A 27,582-nucleotide genomic window follows, 5' to 3' on the forward strand; every position below is an offset into this window, starting at 1 on the left:
CAACAGTGTTTTACCGGATTTTGCCGGTAATTTTTTTTATTTTGTTTGTGTTAAATAACACCATAAAACCTCCATTACCCTTTTCATGTCACACACCCCCTAGAGGGCGTCCGCGCCCCACAAGCGGAACACGCACCACCGTTTGGGAAACCCCGATAGGGTGTGCCAGTTCGATGTATATCCCATTCTGACCCGAGATCAGATTCATACGAGGTTTCCACTGGACACACACTGGTCTGATTAACCCATTCTGACCTGAGATCAGATTCTAAAAATGTCAGTCGTTCTTCGATTTAAAAAAAAATAGCAGACCTACAAGCTCGTAGCGCGCCACTCGGTGGCGCGCTATGAGCTTGTAGATCTGCTATTTTTCAATAGCTAAAGCATAACATGATGCTGACACCAAAATGGGTTCCTGTTCAGAATGGGATATATATTCTCAAATATATTGTGATTCAATTCGATGTTCAGTTCTTATTTTACAGAATGTACAAATCAAACCAAATCCCATTTGAACACTCAAGATGTATGCTCTCTCTCTCTCTCTCTCTATATATATATATATTTACAGTCGCGTAAAATAATTGTGCGAATATCTCAAATAATTGCGATATGGCGTTTGTGTAATAATAATTATGACAGGCCTCTGCCATAATTATAAAACACACAGGAAATTAAAATGGTCTCAGCGTCTCAGCTTCTCCTTTATTTACGCAACTAATTTAGATATCTGTTTTATTGTTTTTTACAATGAACAGGCGTCATGTCAAGTGTAGCACTAAAAAGAGCAATAAAGATAACTACAGTATCTAGGTGAAGTATCTTTCTTCTCGTATGATATTGCATACTTTACTCTTACTGTATGCATGGCGATGGAAATGATCTTCACTCCAGAGTCTACTCCCTGGTTGACCGCAGTGGTGTATAGCTTATTAACAAAGTACAATGTTGAGGTGTTTTTGCTTACTGGAGTATTTCCAAGTGTACGGCTTCTTATTACTTCTACTCCACTACATCTCAACTTTCTCAAGTCGGCAAATATTATGCTTTTTACATCGCGCTAGCTTGTAGATCTGCTATTTTTTCAATACTGTAACATAATGCTTAACCCATTTTGGGGCGGGAACCCGTTTTGGTGTTAGCATTACGTTATGCTTTAGCTATTGAAAAATAGCAGATCTACAAGCGAGTGGCGCGCTATGAGCTTGTAGGTCTGCTATTTTTGAAAAAATCGAAGAGCGACTGACATAGAAGACATTTTTAGAATCTGATCTCAGGTCAGAATGGAAAACTGTCAGGATCATAGACTGTAAAAAATATGGACAAAGCGTTCGCCGGGTCTAACATGAACGTAAAATGAAGCCTGTAATAATATGGTAATTCCTGATCTTTCTAGATCCGTTTGGTACCAGCTGGCCATTGGCTGGCTCCGTTTTGGACCAGCTGGTCATTGGCTGCCCAGACAACGAGGCGGGACTTCCCCCCTTCTTCTCCGTTGGTTTTTATTTTGACTCGAGTGGGAGGGGAATCCCGATCATAGACTGTAACGGTAGCCACGCCCCTCAGAACATACGCGATGTTTTTTTTTCTTTATGGTCATTTTTTTAATTAATGGGACCATAATTTTCCAAAAAGAATATTATGACATTAGAAATGAGACTTTAAACTAGTGACTGGAAGAAGAAAGTATTCATGACCATGTTTATTAAGGTAATACAGTCTAGGTGAAGTTGGGCCAAAATACATGGGCCTCTATGGAGCTACCGTATGGGGCTTTTTGGGTCCAGTCCAGCGCCACAACAGGCCATTATATGAACTACCGATTTCAAATGAGGCTTCACGAAATATCTGGCTGACTGCCCCCCTGGTCAGGATGTAGAAGACATGTTTAGAATCTGATCTCAGGTCAGAATGGGTTAAAACAGCAAAAGGGGTTCCCGTCCAGAATGGGTAAAAACGGGCCTCAAAACCCCACCGCTTTAGACATGCCTTCCCCACCTCATGTCCGGTATTGTTTATATTTTACTGCAACAACAACTGAACATGTGTTCAAAGATTGTTGGACAACCACCCCAGAGACTCTATACTGTACGTCCACGTGTGATAACAGCATCCTAAGGTCAGCAAGACATCTTGCTGACCTCAAACACTAGCCATGTGTTGTATGGAGAATATACCTTCCGAAGGAGATATGGTGTCCCAGCATACCATAAGGTCAGACTAAGGAAGGAGGTCCTTAGTCAACTTTGAGGCTTAATCAGTAGTTATAGCCATGGGGGTAATCTCTGCGGTGGTGGACATTGCTCTTGTCTTTATGTACAGTATGTAATATTGTTTTGTTCTTTGTGTTGTTATGTCAAATGTGTGTGTGTGTGTGTTCTGCTGTGTGAACTGACAATAAAGTACTATATCGTTAGATAATATTTTCTACCGTTTTTGTAGCCCCATTTTATTGATTCATTCATTCATTAAAGTTGTTTGTTTATGCAATACATCTTTGAGTATCCAGAAAAGCACTTAAACGTCTCGATTTATCATCATCGTTAAATTATGCTTTTGATAATGAATGACCACCATACTGTACATGTACAGTAACTTCTAAAGGGAGTATGTGTGAAACAGAGGTAATTTGCTCCACGTGAGAAGTTTCACTACATCTTCACGACTTCAACAAATAAAAACTAGACTAAAATGTTAGGAAGGGACTAGTGGACAAGAGATCCAGTTTTATGCTGGGTTGCATGCTGAAAATAGCAGATATACAATCTCACTGCGACGCGTTGTATTTTCAGCATGCAACCAAAGTGTAAAATATGTCATTACAACGACATCAAGGCCTGTCAAAACACATTTTAGTCGACTAAATCAACTGTAGATTTAGTCGACTAAAATCGTATGACATTTAGTCGACTAAAACTAGACTAAACACTAGAACATTCCAGGTGACTAAAATGTGACTAAAACTAAGTGAAAACTATTCAAGAGACTATATGACTAAAACTAAAATAGAAATTTGCTGCCAAAAACAACAGTGCTACCTGCGAGCAAGGGGCAAGGCCAGGATGGCTCTCAGCCGAAACCCTACAGCTGGCGCTTAGGCACCGTCGGAGGTGCGCCAGGCAGAAACCCTACAGCTGGCGCTTAGGCACCGCCGGAGGTGCGCCAGGCAGAGATGCCATGCGGGTACACCAACAACTGCCCGTCATGTAAATTCCCATAAATCTTATCTGAACAGATGAACCCGTTATCTTATCTGAAGAGATTAACCAATTTAGATGAAAGGTTCAAGGGTGCAGCGCCAATACAAATAAAACTGCTTTAAATGACTGGCGTGATCATCATGCATAGGTTAGCGTGCACGCACGCGCGTGTAAGCACACACGCACACGCACACGCACACGCACACGCACACGCACACGCACACGCACACACACACACACACACACACACACACACACACACACACACACACACACACACACAGTGCCCTCAAACACCCTGAGAAGAGGAACACCCATGCAGGAATTGAAGCAAAAGCTCATCTCACCACTGAAAACTTGTGTTGGCACAGCGTGAATGGCACAGACGTGCTTCAGTTCTACCTCAGAATGGGACTGGCAGTGGCGTGCACAGAATGTGCCCCTTTTTAAAAAGGGCACATTTGTCCAAAGGGAACAACTTGTTTTTTCCCCCCTTTTATTTTTATGTTTTACAGTGTACAGTACTGTACAGTGTGTGGACCATGGTGACATTGATCAATTCTTGATAAAAAAGCTTCCAATATATTATTTAGGCTCCAAAATCTATAAATCTCACACTATTAAACTGTTTAAAAGTAGCCATAAACGTCAAGACGTCTAATTGCCTATTAAGTAATGGATGCCACGGGCGTCAAGACGTCTCTCCCTTGGGAATTCAAATGTTTTTTTGTTTTTTTTTCCATCCATATTTTGAAAGTTCCTCTAATCTGGTGTACAGGTGATGACATGCACGTTGAAGGCTACTCTTCTTGGGGTCCACTCCTAACGTTCACCACAGTGAAGGCTACTCTTCCTGGGGTCCACTCCTAACGTTCACCACAGTGAAGGCTACTCTTCCTGGGGTCCACTCCTAACGTAACGTTCACCACAGTGAAGGCTACTCTTCCTGGGGTCCACTCCTAACGTTCACCACAGTGAAGGCTACTCTTCCTGGGGTCCACTCCTAATGTTACGTTCACCACAGTGAAGGCTACTCTTCCTGGGGTCCAGTCCTAACGTTCACCACAGTGAAGGCTACTCTTCCTGGGGTCCACTCCTAATGTTACGTTCACCACAGTGAAGGCTACTCTTCCTGGGGTCCACTCCTAACGTAACGTTCACCACAGTGAAGGCTACTCTTCCTGGGGTCCTCTCCTAACGTAACGTTCACCACAGTGAAGGCTACTCTTCCTGGGGTCCACTCCTAACGTTCACCACAGTGAAGGCTACTCTTCCTGGGGTCCACTCCTAATGTTACGTTCACCACAGTGAAGGCTACTCTTCCTGGGGTCCACTCCTAACGTAACGTTCACCACAGTGAAGGCTACTCTTCCTGGGGTCCACTCCTAACGTAACGTTCACCACAGTGAAGGCTACTCTTCCTGGGGTCCACTCCTAACGTTCACCACAGTGAAGGCTACTCTTCCTGGGGTCCACTCCTAACGTTCACCACAGTGAAGGCTACTCTTCCTGGGGTCCACTCCTAACGTAACGTTCACCACAGTGAAGGCTACTCTTCCTGGGGTCCACTCCTAACGTAACGTTCACCACAGTGAAGGCTACTCTTCCTGGGGTCCACTCCTAACGTTCACCACAGTGAAGGCTACTCTTCCTGGGGTCCACTCCTAACGTTCACCACAGTGAAGGCTACTCTTCCTGGGGTCCACTCCTAACGTAACGTTCACCACAGTGAAGGCTACTCTTCCTGGGGTCCACTCCTAACGTTCACCACAGTGAAGGCTACTCTTCCTGGGGTCCACTCCTAACGTTCACCACAGTGAAGGCTACTCTTCCTGGGGTCCTCTCCTAACGTTCACCACCACAGTGAAGGCTACTCTTCCTGGGGTCCTCTCCTAACGTAACGTTCACCACAGTGAAGGCTACTCTTCCTGGGGTCCACTCCTAACGTTCACCACAGTGAAGGCTACTCTTCCTGGGGTCCACTCCTAATGTTACGTTCACCACAGTGAAGGCTACTCTTCCTGGGGTCCACTCCTAACGTAACGTTCACCACAGTGAAGGCTACTCTTCCTGGGGTCCACTCCTAACGTTCACCACAGTGAAGGCTACTCTTCCTGGGGTCCACTCCTAACGTAACGTTCACCACAGTGAAGGCTACTCTTCCTGGGGTCCACTCCTAACGTTCACCACAGTGAAGGCTACTCTTCCTGGGGTCCACTCCTAACGTTCACCACAGTGAAGGCTACTCTTCCTGGGGTCCACTCCTAACGTTCACCACAGTGAAGGCTACTCTTCCTGGGGTCCTCTCCTAACGTTCACCACCACAGTGAAGGCTACTCTTCCTGGGGTCCTCTCCTAACGTAACGTTCACCACAGTGAAGGCTACTCTTCCTGGGGTCCACTCCTAACGTTCACCACAGTGAAGGCTACTCTTCCTGGGGTCCACTCCTAACGTTCACCACAGTGAAGGCTACTCTTCCTGGGGTCCTCTCCTAACGTAACGTTCACCACAGTGAAGGCTACTCTTCCTGGGGTCCACTCCTAACGTAACGTTCACCACAGTGAAGGCTACTCTTCCTGGGGTCCACTCCTAACGTTCACCACAGTGAAGGCTACTCTTCCTGGGGTCCACTCCTAACGTTCACCACAGTGAAGGCTACTCTTCCTGGGGTCCAGTCCTAACGTTCACCACAGTGAAGGCTACTCTTCCTGGGGTCCACTCCTAACGTTCACCACAGTGAAGGCTACTCTTCCTGGGGTCCTCTCCTAACGTTCACCACAGTGAAGGCTACTCTTCCTGGGGTCCACTCCTAACGTTCACCACAGTGAAGGCTACTCTTCCTGGGGTCCACTCCTAATGTTACGTTCACCACAGTGAAGGCTACTCTTCCTGGGGTCCACTCCTAACGTTACGTTCACCACAGTGAAGGCTACTCTTCCTGGGGTCCACTCCTAACGTTCACCACAGTGAAGGCTACTCTTCCTGGGGTCCACTCCTAACGTTCACCACAGTGAAGGCTACTCTTCCTGGGGTCCAGTCCTAACGTTCACCACAGTGAAGGCTACTCTTCCTGGGGTCCACTCCTAACGTTCACCACAGTGAAGGCTACTCTTCCTGGGGTCCTCTCCTAACGTTCACCACAGTGAAGGCTACTCTTCCTGGGGTCCACTCCTAACGTTCACCACAGTGAAGGCTACTCTTCCTGGGGTCCACTCCTAACGTTCACCACAGTGAAGGCTACTCTTCTTGGGGTCCACTCCTAACGTAACGTTCACCACAGTGAAGGCTACTCTTCCTGGGGTCCACTCCTAACGTTCACCACAGTGAAGGCTACTCTTCTTGGGGTCCACTCCTAACGTAACGTTCACCACAGTGAAGGCTACTCTTCCTGGGGTCCACTCCTAACGTTCACCGCAGTGAAGGCTACTCTTCCTGGGGTCCACTCCTAACGTTCACCACAGTGAAGGCTACTCTTCCTGGGGTCCTCTCCTAGTCCTAACGTAACGTTCACCACAGTGAAGGCTACTCTTCCTGGGGTCCTCTCCTAACGTTCACCACAGTGAAGGCTACTCTTCCTGGGGTCCACTCCTAACGTAACGTTCACCACAGTGAAGGCTACTCTTCCTGGGGTCCACTCCAAACACCCCCAATCAAATCAAAACATAATACAATGGAATTCCACCGTTAAAAACAAACCGAAACAACAAAAAATGACGTAACTCCACTAAGATTCTATAAATGTTAGCATATTTACTCTCTGGTGGACAAACCAAGAAATTATGTATATGAATCCATGTACCAAAAAATTATGTATATCCAATTACAGACAGTCCAAACATCAAACAAGCTAACCAAACATTACCTCTTGTCTAATGACGGCTTCCTTTCATTTCCGTTTGAAGCTTGATTTATTGCCTATCCTTAATACATGTGGTGTATATAATAAGCCTATATATTTACATTCCTGTTCTCTTAAGTGCATTATAGTTATTGGTAAAGGCAGAGAGTAGTAAAACAAACTACACCCATAGTCTGTCTGTTGGCATATAGCCATGTCTAATATTGGTGGGCTGTATCCTGTATCAACAGAATGTGCAGTTTGACCAGTATGACGGATCTTGAACACAGACGTCACAAGGCTACAGGCCAACCTTTGATCCACTCTCATCCAAAACAGACACCACTGCTCCCAGAGCAGTGGAGATCCAGGCGTTTAGGATGCATTCCTGTTCCGTTCTTTGGCTATATAGAAGTAGTATATTTGTACGTCTCTAAATGTTTTGATGAATTGAACAAGGTGGACCCTCTTGTAAACAAGTGTAATGCTTTATTGGGTCGCCCACTCACAGTTAATAACAGTCTTTGTATTGAGTTGTGCTGGAATTGTACTGTAATTCTGTTTTGCATAAAATATTTCAATGAATCATGTTCTGAAGTCCAAATCCTTTTTTGAAGCACTGGACCAAATTGTCAGGTAATAATCTCTAGACTATATAAAGATAGTTATTGAAATACAGGTAAAACAGTTGAGCCAGTCCACAGCTGTACTCCTCTTCTTATCATCGACATGTTGCTACTCATTTTAGACATTTATGCATTTGCATCGACCAAGAAAGTGTTTATTGTCATTCAATAATCATGCCCGACCCGTTTAACCTGTTCAATAACAGCTCCTTGCAAAACAAGGAAATGCAGTGTAAGTATGCATGCATTCATTTACTCTGATGCAAGTACATCAGAGTAAATGGCAAAAACCCTAGTTAAAAACAAAACAAAAAAACTACTAGAGTAAATGGACACATACGAAAGTAGAGTGCAAATCAAAACAATTTATGCTACAAAGTAACTAGGACACCAGCAGGTATGCATCAAACTTAGCTTAATGTCTAAACAAAATGTGGTCTAAATAACATTCTTCACATTAAGTGGTCATCGGTCATGGTAAAATCATCTAAAGAACATAACACGCCAATCAATCATATTGACCTCTTACACTTACTTATACACTGCGGCCTCTACCTTCATATATGAACTGCATTCCTGTGTGTCTCGGTGGACGTAGTCCTTTTTCTTCTTCATGCTTTACCCATTTTGGGGTTCTGTACAGTATGTACAGTATTGTACAAAATTTGATGCTGCTATATAAATATGTGAAGTTTTTCAGAAAACTTAGGTCAGGATTTAGAGGTTTTTTAGAATCAGCCTCAGGCCTAAATGGGTTACTGTTCTCTCAACTCGTCTCAACTATTTCCATGACAGCCACCTCAAACATAACTGATGAAATGAGGGAGGATGACTGATTTAAGCAGTCACACCTGGCCTGAGTCAAACTAGAACTGAACTCAGAGCTGGGCGTGGCTGCGCACCTGTTGTGCATCATGGCCTTGATCAAGGTCAGGTTAAATCAGTCACCTCCACAAACACTGAAGAGAGAGCCTCTGTCCGGACAGTGGAGAGCCATCTGCTCTCCTGTGTAAACTAACATTGTGATGCTTTCAAATTGTTATTCCCTTGACTTGGAGGAATAAAGCGACAAACGTAAGGAAGCTGCCTTGCCTTGTGTCCTTCCTTGCCCTGGGTAGTGACGAGTCGGTCACAATAACATCAACCGATGGAGAACTTTAGCCTACTGTATTGGGCCTATATAATAATACGTCCCTGGAGCATTGTACTGTAGGTGCGTTTCCTCACCGGGTGGATGTCTATGAAGAGGCCGTGCTCCTCCTCGGTGGGCCTCAGGCCCAGCACGGAGTCCAGCAGAACCGGGTCGGCGTTGTAGAAGTGAGGATGGGAGATGAACGTCGGAGAGCCTGTGTGGGGGCGGGGCAGGAGGTTACGACACAACTCGGTTCTTTAGGACTGTCTGGCACCATTAAGGGCCTTGCGTTGAACGGCGTGAGTCGTGGTGGGGCGCGTGTACGAAACAATCACACGCGCGAAAACAATTTCACGGGACCACGCTCACGCTAAATACGCTTGCGTTGTCGCACCGCGACTTCTCAGAGCAAAAGCGCAGGTCTCGTTGAAAATGAACTATAGGCGAGTTTTATCGCTCCCCGTTTGCACAAGGCCCTTTACGCACATTTAATTTAAGTTGACGCTAAATTGTCACACAAATAATTGCGATTAACGATTTAATTGTGTTTTTTTCTTCTTTTTTTTAAGATCTTTTTTGCGGCTTACGCCTTTTATTGTTTTTTTTGAAGGGACAGACAGTAGGCTGACAGGAAACGGGAGAGAGATGGGGGGGGAAGACATGCAGTAAAGGCCGTGTCGGGCTCGGGAGTCGAACCCGCGGCACACTGCGACTGGATTACCAGTCGGGTGCCCAGACGGTTACGCCACCACCTGGGCAATTGCGTTTTTACCAGCTGCTAAACTGGTCATAGAATGCCTATGAAACTTAGACGACCAGACCCGACCCGACGAGGAGGCGTCCTATCCGTTGATGTATAGTTTCATTATATAGATATTCCACTGTTACTTTCTTAGCTTACGCATGTTTCATGATAAATGCTTTTTATGTGATGTATTCCCATGCTTTTTTGTTCTTGCTTAATGTAAGTCGGTCTGGATTAAGAGCGTCTGCTAAATGCCTAAATTGTAAATTGTTGCTCCTCCAGACTGTATGACGGAAGCGTTTGAACACTGTGGGAGGCGACTGTCTGTCTGTCTGGCTCGCCAGACTGCATATTTATTCATGGAACTTCAGGACGTTAAATCTGTTACACTGCATATCCATAAAGCTTCATCACATGATGAAAGGAGGCTGAACCATGCTTCCCACAAACACAGTACCGGTAGTACATTTATACAGTATAGAGCGTCGCAGTCCCGCCCCCTCGAGAGACCCGTTCATTTTCCTCAGACTTTTCAGAAAGTATTTATTTAAAGACTGTTACGCTGCATGCGGACAAAGCCACCTCGAGTCGTGACAAATCATGACAACAAACACAATGTTTTGGGCTGATAAAATAACAAGAAAGAAGAAGAAAAAAGGCAAAACACTTATTGTTTTGTTTTTCTTCTTACAAATTATTTGATCGGCCCAAAACATTGTGTTTATTGTCATGATTTGTCACAACTCCAGTTGGCTTTGTCCGTGGCGTAAACGTCTTTAAATAAATATATTTTTTAAAGTCTATGAGGAAAATTAACGGGGAATAATTTTTCCGAGTCTCTCGTCGTCATGAAAGGGGGCGGGGGGGACTGTGACACTCTATAGCGCCTTTATCTAAAACGCTTTACAATGTGCATTACTGTACATATTCACACACACGCACTTTCACATACCATGAGAGGAAACCATGCTAGGCACCAACAATCAGTGTCTTGCCGATCTACAAGCTCACAACGTGCCGCAAATTATGCAACACATTGTGAACTTGAGACTCTGCGCGAGCTTGTAGATCGGCTATTTTTGCCGAACGATCGACCCAGAATAGGCATGTTAGGGTTCATGTGACTGACACACACACACACACACACACACACACACACACACACACACACACACACACACACACACACACACACACACACACACACAGACAGACACACTATACACTCACCAGAGCGGCAGCTGCTGACATTGAGCAGTCCAGACTGTCTGCAGGGGCAGAAGCCCTCGTTGGGGGCGTAGTCCGAGCCGTTGGCGAACATGGTCTTTGGGGCAACGTATCGATAGGCAGGAATCCCCAGCATGGAACCCGGACGCTGGTAGACCAGCTCCAGAGACCTGGACAAACCAAGACACACACACAGAAATAAAGATCAATACATGTTCTTCTTAAACTAATATGCACCCCTATGGACCTTCCAAATTTAATGTTTTTGGCCGCTGCCTGACCCCCAAACTGAAAACACTAGGCATGTAACGATATAATCGTATATGGCGATATATCGATATTATATCCCGACGATATGCATCGATATATTAAAAATAAAAATCGATTGAAAAAATAAAAAAATAAACGTTTTTTTTTTTTTTTTTTAGGGGGGGGGGGGGGGGGGGGGGGGGCTAGTGTGTGATAAGAAATGTCAGCTGTAATCATATTCCATCATATTCACATGATTTTGGAGAGAAATGAGACAGTAGAGGCCTGGAGAGGGGAGCTGTATATGTGTCTGTGACTGTGCCCAGGTGATGGTCGTTATTCATGCTCATTAATACATCAAGGAAGGCAATTATCTTTGCAATGTAGTTAAATAAAAATTGTCATTTGTCTGGAAAATCATTGTGTTGAAAATATCGTGAAAAATCGTATGGTGAACCTCATATCGTGATACGTATCGTGAGTTGAGTGTATCGTTACATGCCTAGAAAACACTGTACTGTGTTGATGCGCTGTCAGCTTGTAGATCTGAATACAGCATTACATATATTTTCAGATGGGGGTCGCGGCCAAATACAGATAATTCTGGGGCTCCTTGACATTAAATAGTTTGAGAACCACTGACATAGAAACAGGGTTTTTCTGAAAACGGTCAGAATCAGGGTTTTTTTACCTGCATGCGTCAGGGCTGTAGAAAGACTTTAGACTAGGGTTTTACCTGCATGCGTCAGGGCTGTAGAAAGACTTTAGACTAGGGTTTTACCTGCATGCGTCAGGGCTGTAGAACGACTTTAGACTAGGTTTTTACCTGCATGCGTCAGGGCTGTAGAACGACTTTAGACTAGGGTTTTACCTGCATGCGTCAGGGCTATAGAAAGACTTTAGACTAGGGTTTTACCTGCATGCGTCAGGACTGTAGAAAGACTTTAGACTAGGGTTTTACCTGCATGCGTCAGGGCTGTAGAACGACTTTAGACTAGGTTTTTACCTGCATGCGTCAGGGCTGTAGAAAGACTTTAGACTAGGGTTTTACCTGCATGCGTCAGGACTGTAGAAAGACTTTAGACTAGGGTTTTACCTGCATGTGTCAGGACTGTAGAAAGACTTTAGACTAGGGTTTTACCTGCATGCGTCAGGACTGTAGAAAGACTTTAGACTAGGGTTTTACCTGCATGCGTCAGGGCTGTAGAAAGACTTTAGACTAGGGTTTTTACCTGCATGCGTCAGGACTGTAGAAAGACTTTAGACTAGGGTTTTACCTGCATGCGTCAGGGCTGTAGAAAGACTTTAGACTAGGGTTTTACCTGCATGCGTCAGGACTGTAGAAAGACTTTAGACTAGGGTTTTACCTGCATGCGTCAGGGCTATTAGAAAGACTTTAGACTAGGGTTTTACCTGCATGCGTCAGGACTGTAGAAAGACTTTAGACTATGGTTTTACCTGCATGCGTCAGGGCTGTAGAAAGACTTTAGACTAGGGTTTTACCTGCATGCGTCAGGGCATTAGAAAGACTTTAGAATAGGGTTTTACCTGCATGCGTCAGGGCTGTAGAAAGACTTTAGACTAGGGTTTTACCTGCATGCGTCAGGGCTGTAGAAAGACTTTAGACTAGGGTTTTACCTGCATGCGTCAGGGCTGTAGAAAGACTTTAGACTAGGGTTTTACCTGCATGCGTCAGGGCTGTAGAAATACTTTAGACTAGGGTTTTACCTGCATGCGTCAGGGCTGTAGAAAGACTTTAGACTAGGGTTTTACCTGCATGCGTCAGGACTGTAGAAAGACTTTAGACTAGGGTTTTACCTGCATGCGTCAGGGCTGTAGAAAGACTTTAGACTAGGGTTTTACCTGCATGCGTCAGGGCTGTAGAAAGACTTTAGACTAGGGTTTTACCTGCATGCGTCAGGGCTGTAGAAAGACTTTAGACTAGGGTTTTACCTGCATGCGTCAGGGCTGTAGAAAGACTTTAGACTAGGGTTTTACCTGCATGCGTCAGGACTGTAGAAAGACTTTAGACTAGGGTTTTACCTGCATGCGTCAGGGCTGTAGAAAGACTTTAGACTAGGGTTTTACCTGCATGCGTCAGGGCTGTAGAAAGACTTTAGACTAGGGTTTTTACCTGCATGCGTCAGGGCTATTAGAAAGACTTTAGACTAGGGTTTTACCTGCATGCGTCAGGGCTGTAGAAAGACTTTAGACTAGGGTTTTACCTGCATGCGTCAGGGCTGTAGAAAGACTTTAGACTAGGGTTTTACCTGCATGCGTCAGGGCTATTAGAAAGACTTTAGACTAGGGTTTTACCTGCATGCGTCAGGGCTGTAGAAAGACTTTAGACTAGGGTTTTACCTGCATGCGTCAGGGCTATTAGAAAGACTTTAGACTAGGGTTTTACCTGCATGCGTCAGGACTGTAGAAAGACTTTAGACTAGGGTTTTACCTGCATGCGTCAGGGCTATTAGAAAGACTTTAGACTAGGGTTTTACCTGCATGCGTCAGGGCTGTAGAAAGACTTTAGACTAGGGTTTTACCTGCATGCGTCAGGACTGTAGAAAGACTTTAGACTAGGGTTTTACCTGCATGCGTCAGGACTATTAGAAAGACTTTAGACTAGGGTTTTACCTGCATGCGTCAGGGCTGTAGAAAGACTTTAGACTAGGGTTTTACCTGCATGCGTCAGGACTGTAGAAAGACTTTAGACTAGGGTTTTACCTGCATGCGTCAGGGCTGTAGAAAGACTTTAGACTAGGGTTTTACCTGCATGCGTCAGGGCTGTAGAAAGACTTTAGACTAGGGTTTTACCTGCATGCGTCAGGACTGTAGAACGACTTTAGACTAGGGTTTTACCTGCATGCGTCAGGACTGTAGAAAGACTTTAGACTAGGGTTTTACCTGCATGCGTCAGGGCTGTAGAAAGACTTTAGACTAGGGTTTTACCTGCATGCGTCAGGGCTGTAGAAAGACTTTAGACTAGGGTTTTACCTGCATGCGTCAGGGCTGTAGAAAGACTTTAGACTAGGGTTTTTACCTGCATGCGTCAGGGCTGTAGAAAGACTTTAGACTAGGGTTTTACCTGCATGCGTCAGGACTGTAGAAAGACTTTAGACTAGGGTTTTACCTGCATGCGTCAGGGCTGTAGAAAGACTTTAGACTAGGGTTTTACCTGCATGCGTCAGGGCTGTAGAACGGCAGGGTGGACTCTGGGGTCATGAATGGGGGCCACATCTGTCCAGCTGTTCCGTTGATGGCGTTACTCTGAGGACTCGCCCAATTGCTCAGCTATGGAGATATTGGAAAAGATGTGTTCAGCAGAGAGATACAAAACTAGACAACTGGGAGTTGTGCCACACTGTACAGTATCTCTTGGTACAGTCGATGTGGGAGGAAATCCATGCCATATGCCCCCTCCCTGGTCATTCATATTTCCCATTTTGACCTGAGATCAGATTCTAAAAACGTCTTCTACATCCTGACAGTTTTCTGAAAAAGCTATGTTTCTTTGTCAGCCGATTTTTCAAAAATAGCAGACCTACAAGCTCGTAGATCTGCTATTTTTAAATAGCTAAAGCATAACATGATGCTGACACCAAAATGGGTGCCCGGTCAAAATGGGTTAAGGCCGGTGGGGATATGTTTTATGCCTTCTTCTGGTCACAATGAATTAAAAACATGCATTTCATTTTCGGAAATATACACTAGTGCCCCACGGATTGGGGGGTCTTTAAAACCCGGCCCACCGACCCATTATGAGAGACATAACCCGACCCATATGTCATCCAATCCGGAAACAAAATTTGTTGATCATTTTTATTTTATTTTTTGAGGGGCGTGTCCAGCTTTTGGTGTGTGTGCGAACACACCAACTTTGTCCTAGACAAACATGAAATGCCATTGAATGGACAATTTTGAGTGTTCGCATGTAAACACAACAAACATTGCGTAAACACAAACATTGAAGACGAAGGTGAGGACGCAAATATCTGATTGGCCGGAATGAGATCATGTACAATGGTAAGATCGCCACTCACTTCACACAGGTGTGATTTTTTTTATTTTCCAAATGAAAAGAAATATCAGATATACAAGGTAACAACGACACGTTCCAATGCAATGCGTTGTGAGCTTGTAGATCAGATATTACCCATTTAGTACATACCGTATAGCAGGGTTTAAGTTGGTCAGAATAATTCCGCTCTTCACATTTACTGGTTTGGGACAATTTGACCATAACTTAACATATTATTTATATAACTTGTTCCTAGGACCTCCAGTAGAATATTGTGCAACTCTTTCCAAAGATGTCTTGCTCTGTACTTTTCCATTAGAAACAGAGAGGATTTGTGTACAGTTTGTGTGTTCAATGACCACTTAACCACAGGAGATCTAGAACCCCCACGATGCATTTTATTTCTGAGAACTCGGCAGTTTTCAGACTCGCCGCGGTTTAGTGCATTTCTGTTTTATTTCACCTTCATTTAAATTGCACTGAATTGAGAGGGAGAGAGAGAGAGAGAGAGAGAGAGAGGATAGTTGTTTAGAGTTTACACTAGAGAAAAGTAGGAATGCTAAAAGTACCGAAACAATGTAATTCATTAGTAAACAATATCCTGAAATGGTAGGCCTTTTATCATCATCTAGTTGACCATTTAATTGCACAAAATCATTTGATCACTTTGGAGATGAACTATATCATCTGTGGGTTTGACATACTACACTATACTGATGAAGACAGCATTATGTCAGCATAACGATGAAGGACATTGATGAAGAACCTTCGCTGCGGCGACTTATGGTAAACTGGCGAGTTCTCCGGACACCTCATTTGCGTGCGACTCTCACCTTCTTCAGGCCGTTCCGGTGATGTTTGGTGTTTTAAACATTATGTTATAATTTAGCTATTGAAAAATAGCAGATCTACAAGCTCATAGCGCGCCACCGAGTGGCGTGCTACGAGCTTGTAGGTCTGCTATTTTTGAAAAATCGTGAAAATGTGCCTCAAATTTGGAATATATTTTTACGTTTTTAACTTATATCTTTGCTTCTGGAGAGGTCCCTGGAACAACATATTTTCAGATGGGGGTCTCGGTGGCCAATTGCATATCATTTTTGGGGTCCTTGACATGAAATATTGAGTGATATAGGCCTAGGAACATAGGTATTTCAGAAAACTTTGATGAAGAACTTTCGCTGCGGCGACTTATGGTAAACTGGCGAGTTCTCCGGACACCTCATTTGCGTGCGACTCTCACCTTCTTCAGGCCGTTCCACGAGTCCACTTTGTGGATGTCGGCGATGTTTCCCTTCCCAGTGAAGATGGTGAACAGACCCGTGTTGGAGTTGTTGAACTGCAGATGGACAAAATAAAATTTGACCTGAGATCAGATTCTAAAAATGTCTTCTACATCCTGACAGTTTTCTGAAAAAGCCATGTTTCTATGTCAGTCGTTCTTAGTTTTTTTCAAAAATAGCAGACCTACAAGCTCATAGCGCGCCACTCGGTGGCGCGCTATGAGCTTGTAGATCTGCTATTTTTCAATAGCTAAAGCATAACATGATGCCAACACCAAAACGGGTTCCCGCCCCAGAATGGGTTAAAAAGGGTCAGCTTTTGTCTTGACAAACTTAAAGGGGGCGTAAGTGATATCAATTTGTACTACAGTAAATTAAGTGTAGTGTAATAGTTCTACAGAGAATTCATACAGGATTACAGGATGAACAAAAAACTAGTGGACAAGAGATCCAGTAGTCATTTTACAATTAGTTGCATGCTGAAAATAGACGATCTTACAAGCTCACAACACGTCGCAGCTTGTAGATCGGCTATTTTCAGCAAGTGAATAATGACGGCATCAAGGTCCGCCAATTCGCCAAAATACATTTAGTTCGACTAAATCAACTGTAGATTTAGTCGACAAAAATCTTAGGACATTAACCCATTTTGGGTGGGAACCCGTTTTAGTGTTAGCATTACGTTATGCTTTAGCTATTGAAAAATAGCAGATCTACAAGCTCATAGCGCGCCACCGAGTGGCGCGCTACGAGCTTGTAGGTCTGCTATTTTTGAAAAATCAAAGACACTTTTAGAATCTGATCTCAGGTCAGAATGGGTTAATAATGAAACTGTCAGGATGTAATAGACATTTTTAGAATCTGATCTCAGGTCAGAATGGGTTAAGTCGACTAAAACTAGACTAAAAACTAAAACATTCCAGGTGACTAAAATGTGACTGAAAACTCAATTTTAACTATTCAAGAGACTCCGACTAAAACTAAAATCTGCTGCCAAAAACAACTAAATGCTTTACTTACATCAGCAAAGAGTCCGAACTTCCCCTTGGAGGGCAGCATGCCGGGCAGGAACTGGTTGAGGAAGTCCACCAGCTTGCTGTCGTAGCCCCACATCAACTCTCCGACGGGCTTGGTCAGGAAGGGACCCTCGCCGAACGCCGCGATGGTGGTGCTGACCAACAGGCGCACCGGGTACGGAGCGTTCTGCATCATCACTGCTGCCCCCTGGAGGAGGGGAGGAGAATGCAGGGCAATACTATTAGGCAAAAGTCTTAAAGGAGAATTCCATACTAAAATGCTTTCTTACATTTCTTTGTAGTTGTTACGTCCCCATCAAAGAGGTCCAGGTGTTATTTTGTGCAAAAGCTCCTTGTTGGCTATTTCCCCTACCATAAGCCCTAAATGAATTGCATTGAATTGAATGGGATGTATGGGGTGTTGTGCTAATTCGCTTATTTCCATCGAAATAAGTAGTAAAGTGTGCCGCTTGGGTTATTATTTACATTATGAAGAGAGGATATATACAAAAAATATATAATTTTGAGCAATGGAAATAAGCAAATTAGCACAACACCCCATACATCCCATTCAATTCAATTCAATTCATTTAGGGCTTATGGTAGGGGAAATAGCCAATAAGGAGCTTTTGCACAAAATAACACCTGGACCTCTTTGGTGGGGACGTAACGACTACAAAGAAAGGTAAGAAAGCCTTTTAGTATGGAATTCTCCTTTAACATCTGGCAGTGTTCACTGCATTATGCGTGCGTGCGTTCTGTACGTACAGTATCCACGTCAGTAAAACAGTACAGTAAAACATGGTCTAAATGGAGCGTGTGTGTGGGGGGAGGATATTGTTCAGGATACCACACTCATTTTCATGGCTAATATCTTTAGAGCTATGATTACAGTTAGTAAAAGATTCAGGTTGGGGTCAGGGTTAGGATTAGGCATTCAGGGGTTAGAGGTTTAGGGCTGTATTTTGCGTGTCTTAAGTACCAGGTCTTATTACTTAACTTAAGACCTGGAGGCGTGATCAATGCCATTTGGCTATTCTGAGTGGCCAAAGAGCATTGACCATGCCTCCAGGTCTTAAGTTTTAAATGGAAAGAAAATGGTAAAAAGTGCTTTTTTTTTAATTATTCGTTTTTAATAATTGAGATTTTGGGGTTCCCCACAGATAAATATACAAATAATATGGCGTGTGTGCGTGCGTGCATGCATGCGTGCGTGCGACCCGTGCGTGCGTGCATGTGCGTGCGTGCGACCTGTGCATGCGTGCGTGGGTGCGTGCGACCCGTGCGTGCATGTGCGTGCGTGCGACCTGTGCATGCGTGCGACCCGTGCGTGCGACCCGTGCGTGCATGTGCGTGCGTGCAGACCATCTTACCAGCACCAGCATGTTGGGTATGGTGACGACGTCAGACTCGTTGCCCACAGACATGCTGGGTTCAAAGTAATAACTCCTCCACTCCAGGTAGGACACCGTGTGGTTGGCGTGGAACGTGATGTTGTCCTTGTAGCAGCGCTTCCTGAAACACAGTAAAGTACACAGTAAAGTAATAACTCCTCCACTCCAGGTAGGACACTGTGTGGTTGGCGTGGAACGTGATGTTGTCCTTGTAGCAGCGCTTCCTGAAACACAGTAAAGTACACAGTAAAGTAATAACTCCTCCACTCCAGGTAGGACACTGTGTGGTTGGCGTGGAACGTGATGTTGTCCTTGTAGCAGCGCTTCCTGGAACACAGCAATCACACAGACAGTATGGAATGTTAAACTAATCCTTTTAATCAATTATAACAAGTAAGACGCGCAAACGCGGGAAGCGAACGCAGCTCGTAAATGGCAATAACAACAATTAGAATAAATTACATACTTTTTGATGGGTTTTTTAAGCGCCGAGTGGCGCGATACGAGCTTGTAGGTCTGCTATTTTTTGAAAAATCGAAGAACGACTGACATTTTTTAGAATCTGATCTCAGGTCAGAATGGGTTCATCAGACCAGTGTGTGTCCAGTGGAAACCTCGTATGAATCTGATCTCAGGTCAGAATGGGTTAATTGATATATAAGGTGGAATGGGGCATAGGAGGACAGAATAAATTTGTACAGTATATATAGATGCCAATCTACTGTATATGTATGTATGTATGTATGTATGTATGTATGTATGTATGTATGTATGTATGTATGTATGTATGTATGTATGTAGTGCAAATAATAAAACGTCAATCTGGAATGTATGTCTGACAGACAGCCAGTGCAGAGAGGCCAGTCTAGGGGTCCTGGTGCAAAATGGGGGGGGGGGGGGGGGGGGGGGCAGCATTCTTGAAAGGCTTGCTGACCCAATTCCTCCTTGACATGAAAACGTTGCAGGTTTATCAGGGTTCATTAAACTAAATTTAATCAGACAAATGTTTTTTAAACAAGCTCCCTGCGGCCTCATTCACACGTATCAAACACTGATCAAGCAAAATGTTTGGTCGTTTTGTTTTAGGCCACCACAATGCTTTTCCAATGGGAGTCACATGGTTTGATCAAACATTTTTGTTTGATGGGGGGGGGGGGGCAAAACACCAGCAATCAGCACTCAAACACAAATGTTTGGTCAAACCATGTGACTCCCATTGGAAAAGCATTGTGTGTGGTGGCCTAAAAAAACAACAAAAAACTGACCAAACATTTGTTTGATAGGTGTGAATGAGGCCCCAGCAGACAAAAAGCTTTTTGACCCATATATGTAAATGCCCCCGAATAGCAGGTCATGACACAGCTGCTCTGCGTAGGATGTTGCTGCTTATGCAATTATAAAAACCACAGAGGAAAAGTTCCTCTTTTTCTCTCCCCACACAAAGTTACATAACCTGGAGCAACATGATAACCCAATGGTCGGGGCCAGGGTTGCCAGGTTCCACTGATTATAAGCAGTGTTGTTTTTGGGGCAGCAATTTAGTTTTAGTCACATTTTAGTCACTTGGAATGTTTTTAGTTTTAGTCTAGATTTAGTCGACTAAATTAAATCTACAGGTGATTTAGTCAACAACGTCACAGTATAACTCTATGGGGACACAAAAGCGACAAAAAAGTAGGACCCGGAAGTATCTCAGGAGGGGGCGCTCACGTCACAGCTAAAATACTGAATATGAAGATAAGTTGAAAATGTCCTCCTTTTACTTATTCTGCCGGGGGGCCCCCCAGTGTGTGTGGTCATGGTCAAATTGTCAATACGACCTTGTTGCTTCTGTTGGGCTTGTTTTTCCTAGACCTGAGCCGCTTGTTTCCGTTGCCAAAATCGCTGGCAACCGCTGTTTTAGGGGCGCGTACTAGCACATGGCCTCATAATACGTCATGTCTGACAGCTCTGTTTCCCGCCCGGCCCGGCCACATGCTGCATGTCACTCTTCTGCACTCTCTCCAGGTTTCTATATGCTGCATATCAGCATATGTCACTCCTCTGCTCTGCTCTCTCTCCAAGCTTCAATATGCTGCATGTCACTCCTCTCCTCTCTCCAGGTTTCTATATGCTGCATATCAGCATATGTCACTCCTCTGCTCTGCTCTCTCTCCAAGCTTCAATATGCTGCATGTCACTCCTCTCCTCTCTCCAGGTTTCTATATGCTGCATATCAGCATATGTCACTCCTCTGCTCTGCTCTCTCTCCAAGCTTCAATATGCTGCATGTCACTCCTCTCCTCTCTCCAGGTTTCTATATGCTGCATATCAGCATATGTCACTCCTCTGCTCTGCTCTCTCTCCAAGCTTCAATATGATGCATGTCACTCCTCTGCTCTGCTCTCTCTCCAAGCTTCAATATGATGCATGTCACTCCTCTCCTCTCTCCAGGTTTCTATATGCTGCATATCAGCATAATGTCACTCCTCTGCTCTCTCTCTAAGCTTCAATATGCTGCATGTCACTCCTCTCCTCTCTCCAGGTTTCTATATGCTGCATGTCAGCATACCGTATGTCACTCCTCTGCTCTGCTCTCTAAGCTTCCTGAGTTCCCAATTCTCCATATGAAGACCGTGGCCATCTTACCAATGGCAGCCCATTCATCCAAACAGAAAAGTCCTCTCTGATTGTATTAAACAACAAACTCACCAACATTGCAGCGGTACGGAAAGCTTGAATTATTCTCTTTCTATCCTCACAGTGTTTGTTTCATATAAAAATCCACTGTAGACATGTTATGAGCTACTTTGTGTCCTTGTTGCAGGTGATTCTTTTTCTAAGTGCTGGAGTTTGGAAGTGCTCGTTAGATATCACTCAACTGCCCATGTGTACCACCTGTTTTGAATTAGCACATAATGCAGGAGGCAGCAGGACGTGCTTTACTGAAAACGAGTGCTTCCAAACTCTGATGGAAACATGGCCGCGGTATGCAACTGTTCAATGGAGGCTCTGATGAGCCACCGAAAAAAAAGAAAACAAAAAAAGAAAAGTTACGCAATGTTGAATCTGACTATCTGTCTGAGGAGTTTGTTTTATCGAAGAATTAAAAGTGACCACTCCAAACTCATGCCCACTATAAATTCCAGAGAGAGCATAACAAATGCAACATGTGTATGCTCACGGAGCTATAAATTGGTAAATAGTTTATCATTTTAGAAGACAGGAATGCTAACAGAATTCTTAAGGGACTTTCTCCCTCTCTCTGGCTCAAGTCTGAAGTGAAGTCTGAGCCTGCAAATGGAAGCACAAAGCCAGCTCTCTCATTAGTATCTCTTGTCTATAATTAGGTCACAAAGTGGGTATCAAAAGATTGAATAATCTTTATATTGTTAGCCATTTTGGATAAGAGCGTGTGCTACACGCCGATGCAAATTGTTTCTGTCAGTCTGACAGAAAAACAAAAAGCTGTAATCTTCTTATAAAAGCACATACCTGGCGAAAAGATATTCAAAAGCCTAAGAATTTCTACAGACTCACAGATAAGCAATTTTCACTACATTTAAAATGTAAAAAGCTGTATTTATTTATATATTAGAGCGCAAGGGCTTTAAAAAAAAGGGGGTGGTTTTAACTTGACTTAAGATGGGGTAAAAAAATATTATATCCAATCTCACTCACTGACTACATTTGAAATAAATGACCGTTTAGACTAGAGCTTTTCCGAGCAGTCTATTCAAATTCATGAACTTTGAGCAAAGTCACTGAATTGGAGCCGATCGGAGAGAACGGCTGTTCTCAGCTTTGGTTTTAATCCATTTTGGGGCGAGAACTCCTTTTGGTGCTTTAGCTATTGAAAAATAGCAGATCTACAAGCTCATACCGCGCCACCGAGTGGCGCGCTACGAGCTTGTAGGTCTGCTATTTTTGAAAAATCGAAGAGCGACTGACATAGAAGACATTTTTAGAATCTGATCTCAGGTCAGAATGGAAAACTGTCAGGATGTAGAAGACATTTTTAGAATCTGATCTCAGGTCAGAATGGGTTAATAGAGCGTCCCCCACCCCCCCCCCCCCCCCCCGTCACCCCCCAAGGTAAGATAAGGTCTCGTTATGGGACCAGACATATGGACCGCAGGAACAAAGCTCACACTGCCAACACACACACACACACACACACACACACACACACACACACACACACACACACACACTCTCCACCAGATAAAAACCCCTGCAATCTATATTTATGTACTAGTACTGTGCTACAGACAACGTCATTAACCCGTTCAGATGTGAGGCCAGATTCTAAAAATGTCTTCTACATCCTGACAGTTTTCTGAAAAACCCTATGTTTCTATGTCAGTCGTTCTTCGATTTTTCAAAAATAGCAGACCTACAAGCTCGTAGCGCGCCACTCGGTGGCGCGCTATGAGCTTGTAGATCTGCTATTTTTCCAATAGCTAAATCATAACATAATGCTAACACCAAAAGGGGTTCCCGCCCCAAAATGGGTTCAGATGTGAGGCCGATCATACAAAGGCCTTCTAAAAATCGGTGATTCTCAAAACGTTTTCCTTCCAAGGAGGAATCCCAAATTGATATGTATTTGGTGGCGTATTTGATTTGTTCCAGGGACGCCCCAGAAGCAAATATTTGAATAAAAAAAAATGTTCGCTGTGAAAGAATCTAAGTTCGAAAATGTGCACGTTTTCACGATTTTTCAAAAATAGCAGATCTACAAGCTCGTAGTGCGGCACTCTGTGTCGTGCTATGAGCTTGTAGATCTGCTATTTTCCAATAGCTAAAAGTGTAACATAATGCTTAAAACACCAAAAGGGGTTCCCGTCCAGAATGGGTTAAAAAAAATTAGATGTACAAGCTACGGCACTAACGTGACATTTAAAAATGTTCAAAAATAGCAGATGTGCAAGCTTGCAGCGCGCGCCGCACTAAGTGACATTTAAAAAATGTTCAAAAATAGCAGATGTGCAAGCTTGCAGCGCGCGCGTCCCTTCTGAAAGAAGGACACAGATGCCTTCCCCGTTTTAACGGGTTTAAGGTCAGGAGGACCATAAATGTGGCAGCAGCCAGCTGTGGTGAAATGTGTTTATTCAGCATGTTACGGCCTAATCCGTTTCCACATTCAACAGGCTGTCAGAAGACCATGATATACTACTACTGTAGCTTTGTTTTCTCCACGAGGACAAATACCGTCCTTGTTGCACAAAGGCCGTGTTAAGGCCACTAGTGTCTGTACAGAACGTCGCTCTCGGGTGAAAACCTCATTCGTCCAAAACTGTTACTTTTTCATAATTCTAAGGGACGATTCATACTCCTATTTTACCGCTGTAGTGCCGAAATTATTTCGGCTCGTCAGAAATTTTCAGTAGCACCGAAGAGCCGACTTTAGGACGGTACCCCCCCCGAACCTCAAATGACGTCACATTGTAGGCTCTACAGAGCCAAATGACGTCACATTGTAGGCTCTACAGAGCCGAACTGACTTTTATTCGGCTCTGAAATAAGAGTATGAATCGTGCCTAATTCAGAAATAATCCATATTATTTCCTTTTCACATGACTATGTATCTTGTTGACATGACATGCTACATAACATGCATGGTTTCTTCTGTAATCCATGTAACCATTTACCAATATACATCACGTCAACTCACTCAGACCATGTGCAGACAGATGTCCCGTGTCGGACTCTGTCTATGTGGTTTATTTTCTTATCTCTCTATTCTTATCTGTATCTCTCACGCGTTTTATATTCATTACTGTTGTTGCTGCTACAACAACACCTGGATCTCTCCACGAGGATCAGCGAGCGTTTTATCTAAATTATCTTATCTAAATGACTCGTACTCTTGGGTCAATGTAACCTGTAAAATGTCAAGACAGTTCCACAAATATGACATTCTCTGCCAGCATAGCTCAAAGTGAAATGGGAAATAATACTGAATGATCTGTTGCCCTTTCTTGCGGCCCGGTTCCCAGACTCCTAGATTGGGCCGATGTGAAATAGGCTATGTTGTCCAAAATATGAAGAAAAAAAAAGAAAGAACATTTTGGAAAAGTGTCTTAAGTAATGTAAAGTATACAATACATGATTAGAACATGCTTGAACATTTGACCATTAAGGTTTCTATATTTGCTACAAAGCCTGTATATCCAAACATTTTGGGTATAAACAAGAAGAAGTTAAAGGATACATTTAGGTCTGATAATGATGTACCGTGCATGTTCAAATCATGTATACTTTACTTTACCATTCATGATATATTTTAAATGTTTTAACACAAAAATAGCCAATTTTACATCAAGGTGCCCAATCTTCCTCCAGCTCTATGTTATATAGTCACAATTGGTCTCTAGACCGGTGGTTCTCAACCAGTGGTCCGGGGACCACCAGTGGTCCTTGAGGGGGTTCCAGGTGGTCCCCATAATGATGGAGACTTGGTAACCAAATGAACCCTTTTAGATCTTTAACTCATGAGTGCATGAGTAAAGTTACACTCTCTTGAGTTACATTATTAAATGACTGCATTTCATAATTAAGTCTACTCTACACAATTAGAGAATGTAGAAGAATGTTATGCCTGTTGTCTCTCCTATGGTACCACATCAATACAGCATGGAATTGTGGACAAAATCTTATCCAACGACAACTAAAATAGGCTTTAGTTTTTGGGTTTGCGAGGCTAAATCTCAAATGGTGGTCCGTGGCTCAAATGACGAATAAATAATGGAGCTTGAGATATGAAAAGATATTGAAAACCACTGCTTTACATTACCATTCATGATATATTTTATGTTTCCACATTTTGGACAAAATGGCCAATTTTACATCAAGGTGCCCACTCTTTCCCAGCCCTATAGGTATATAGTCACTTTGTCTCTAGTCTAGAGAGTCCAGACTCTAGGAAAGGTTTCATGAAACAAAGGGGCGGCGGTGGCTCAGGGGTAGAGTGGGCTGGATGATAACCGCAAGGTTGCCAGTACTTCAAACCCTGTGGGCTCCCCCAGAGTTTCGAGAGTGTCAAAGTGTCCTTGAGCAAGACACTGAACCCCTAATTGCTCCTGATGTGCAGGTTGGTGCCCTGCATCGGTGTATGAATGTGTGTGTGAATGGGTGAATCATGTAATGCACAATCTATGTACAGCGCCTTGGATTAAAGGCGCTATATAAATGCACCATTTACAAAAGACGCGGTATACCTGTATACATAAGGTCCTCTCTGCTCCACCAGGGGCTTCTCCCCCTTCAGCATCTCCTTGGGGTTGAGCACATTGAAGAAGTACACGGACATGTAGAACGGCACAGGGAGGTCCTTCCACATGGTGTAGGACATGTCGTTCTTCGGGTCGATCACCAGGTTCTGTTGGCGGTCAAGCGAGTACAAAGGACACAGTTAACCCATTTAGGCCCGACGTCAAAATTAAAAAACAAATGTTTCAGTGGTGCTTAATATTTAATGTCAAGGACCCCAAAAATTATATGTAATATGCCTCCCCCCCCCCCCCCCCCCCCATCTGAAAATATGTTGTTCCAGGGACCTCCCCAGGAGCAAAGATTTGAGTAAAAATGTTCACTCTGTAATAATATATATTCAAAGATTTGAGGCACATTTTTGCAATTTTTTTCAAAAATAGCAGACCTATTTATAGTTCATAGTGTTCACTTCATAGTGCGGCACTCAATGCCGTGCTATGAGCTTGTAGATCTGCTATTTGTAGATAGCTAAAGTATAACGATGCTTTAAAACACCAAAAGGGGTTCCCACCCAGAATGGGGTTAAATGCACAAAGAAAGAAAGTCGTGTGGAAAAAGAATTGACCTGTAGCCTATTTGCCTTGTGATATCCAGACAGTAGACTAGACTGCACTGTCATCACTTTCACAATTAAACTCAAACATTGCACACAGCCACACACGCTGCTTTGCATTGTCTAAACACTCATGTCTTTGCATTTCCAGTAGCCTTAATTAATCTGTATATTAAGTTATTTGCATTTTAATTACTTGATTGAGTGAATACCTTAACATTATAATAATAATTATTATTATTATAAATTATTTATACAATGGTGCTCAAACACAAAAAGCCCCAAAAAGCTTGTTTCCATACCATAATATGTCCAAGACATCATCAACACTATAGCAATAAATGTACAGTACACAGTTAGGAGGGCATTTCTGGTGTTAAGCTTACACTTTACTAGGACATATAGTTACAAATTGAAGACATGGTGCTCTTGTTGACCTTTTAGTAAACAGGCAAGAGCCTAGAAATTATATTCCTGGATGAAATGTTCGAACAATTTGAGAAATGTACGACTGCGAAATAGAAACCCTGGATACTGTAGTGTAGAACTGTAGATGGGCTATTTTGGGGCTATTTTGGCATGTGTACTGTAACTGTACGTATGTATAGCCCATTCAATAGCCCATTCAATTGCATAAGTAACCCCCAGAGAGACAGCATGCACTTACCTTTACTATTTGATCATCAATTATCATCGGTCCAACGAAAACCATGACCGTTCCAAACACCACTGACAGTGCCCCCAACACCATGAACACAACTGCCACCTTGGATTTATCCACGCAGCCCATAGTTGCACTTTGCAGAGAGAGACCAGAAATAGTTAAAAACTAGCACACTACCTTTCCGATAAAAGCTGGCAGTTGACAGTCATTCAAGGAAGCTATACTTGTTGTGTGTCTATTGTAGTAGGATAAAATGATGAATTATGATAATAATAATAAGAGACGTGTCACTGTCTTTAGAGTTAAAAGATGCGTTAACTCTGCAGTATATTGATCTAAAGGCAGAAGTGCCAGTCTGCCAGAGCAGCGAGCCTCATAA

The 27,582-nt window shown here is 43.5% G+C and overlaps 1 protein-coding gene across 2 annotated transcripts in view; it reads right to left on the reverse strand.

The window, feature by feature from the left end:
- The window catches only part of scarb1 (scavenger receptor class B, member 1), a 44,067-nt gene extending 16,485 nt beyond the window's left edge, over positions 1-27,582 (reverse strand). For both annotated transcript variants that reach the window (XM_083794210.1, XM_083794209.1), the window contains exons 1-8: positions 27,207-27,582; positions 25,932-26,092; positions 18,709-18,850; positions 17,340-17,543; positions 16,280-16,375; positions 14,194-14,309; positions 10,773-10,939; positions 8,893-9,011 (exon numbers count right to left, since the gene is read on the reverse strand). In XM_083794210.1, the coding sequence (XP_083650336.1) occupies positions 8,893-9,011; positions 10,773-10,939; positions 14,194-14,309; positions 16,280-16,375; positions 17,340-17,543; positions 18,709-18,850; positions 25,932-26,092; positions 27,207-27,329 (1,128 nt within the window). In that variant the 5' untranslated portion in view covers positions 27,330-27,582. The remainder of the gene's footprint in view (positions 1-8,892; positions 9,012-10,772; positions 10,940-14,193; positions 14,310-16,279; positions 16,376-17,339; positions 17,544-18,708; positions 18,851-25,931; positions 26,093-27,206) is intronic.

Source organism: Protomyctophum parallelum, assembly GCF_964188405.1.
Source record: "Protomyctophum parallelum genome assembly, chromosome: 21".
NCBI classification, from domain to species: Eukaryota; Metazoa; Chordata; class Actinopteri; order Myctophiformes; family Myctophidae; genus Protomyctophum; species Protomyctophum parallelum.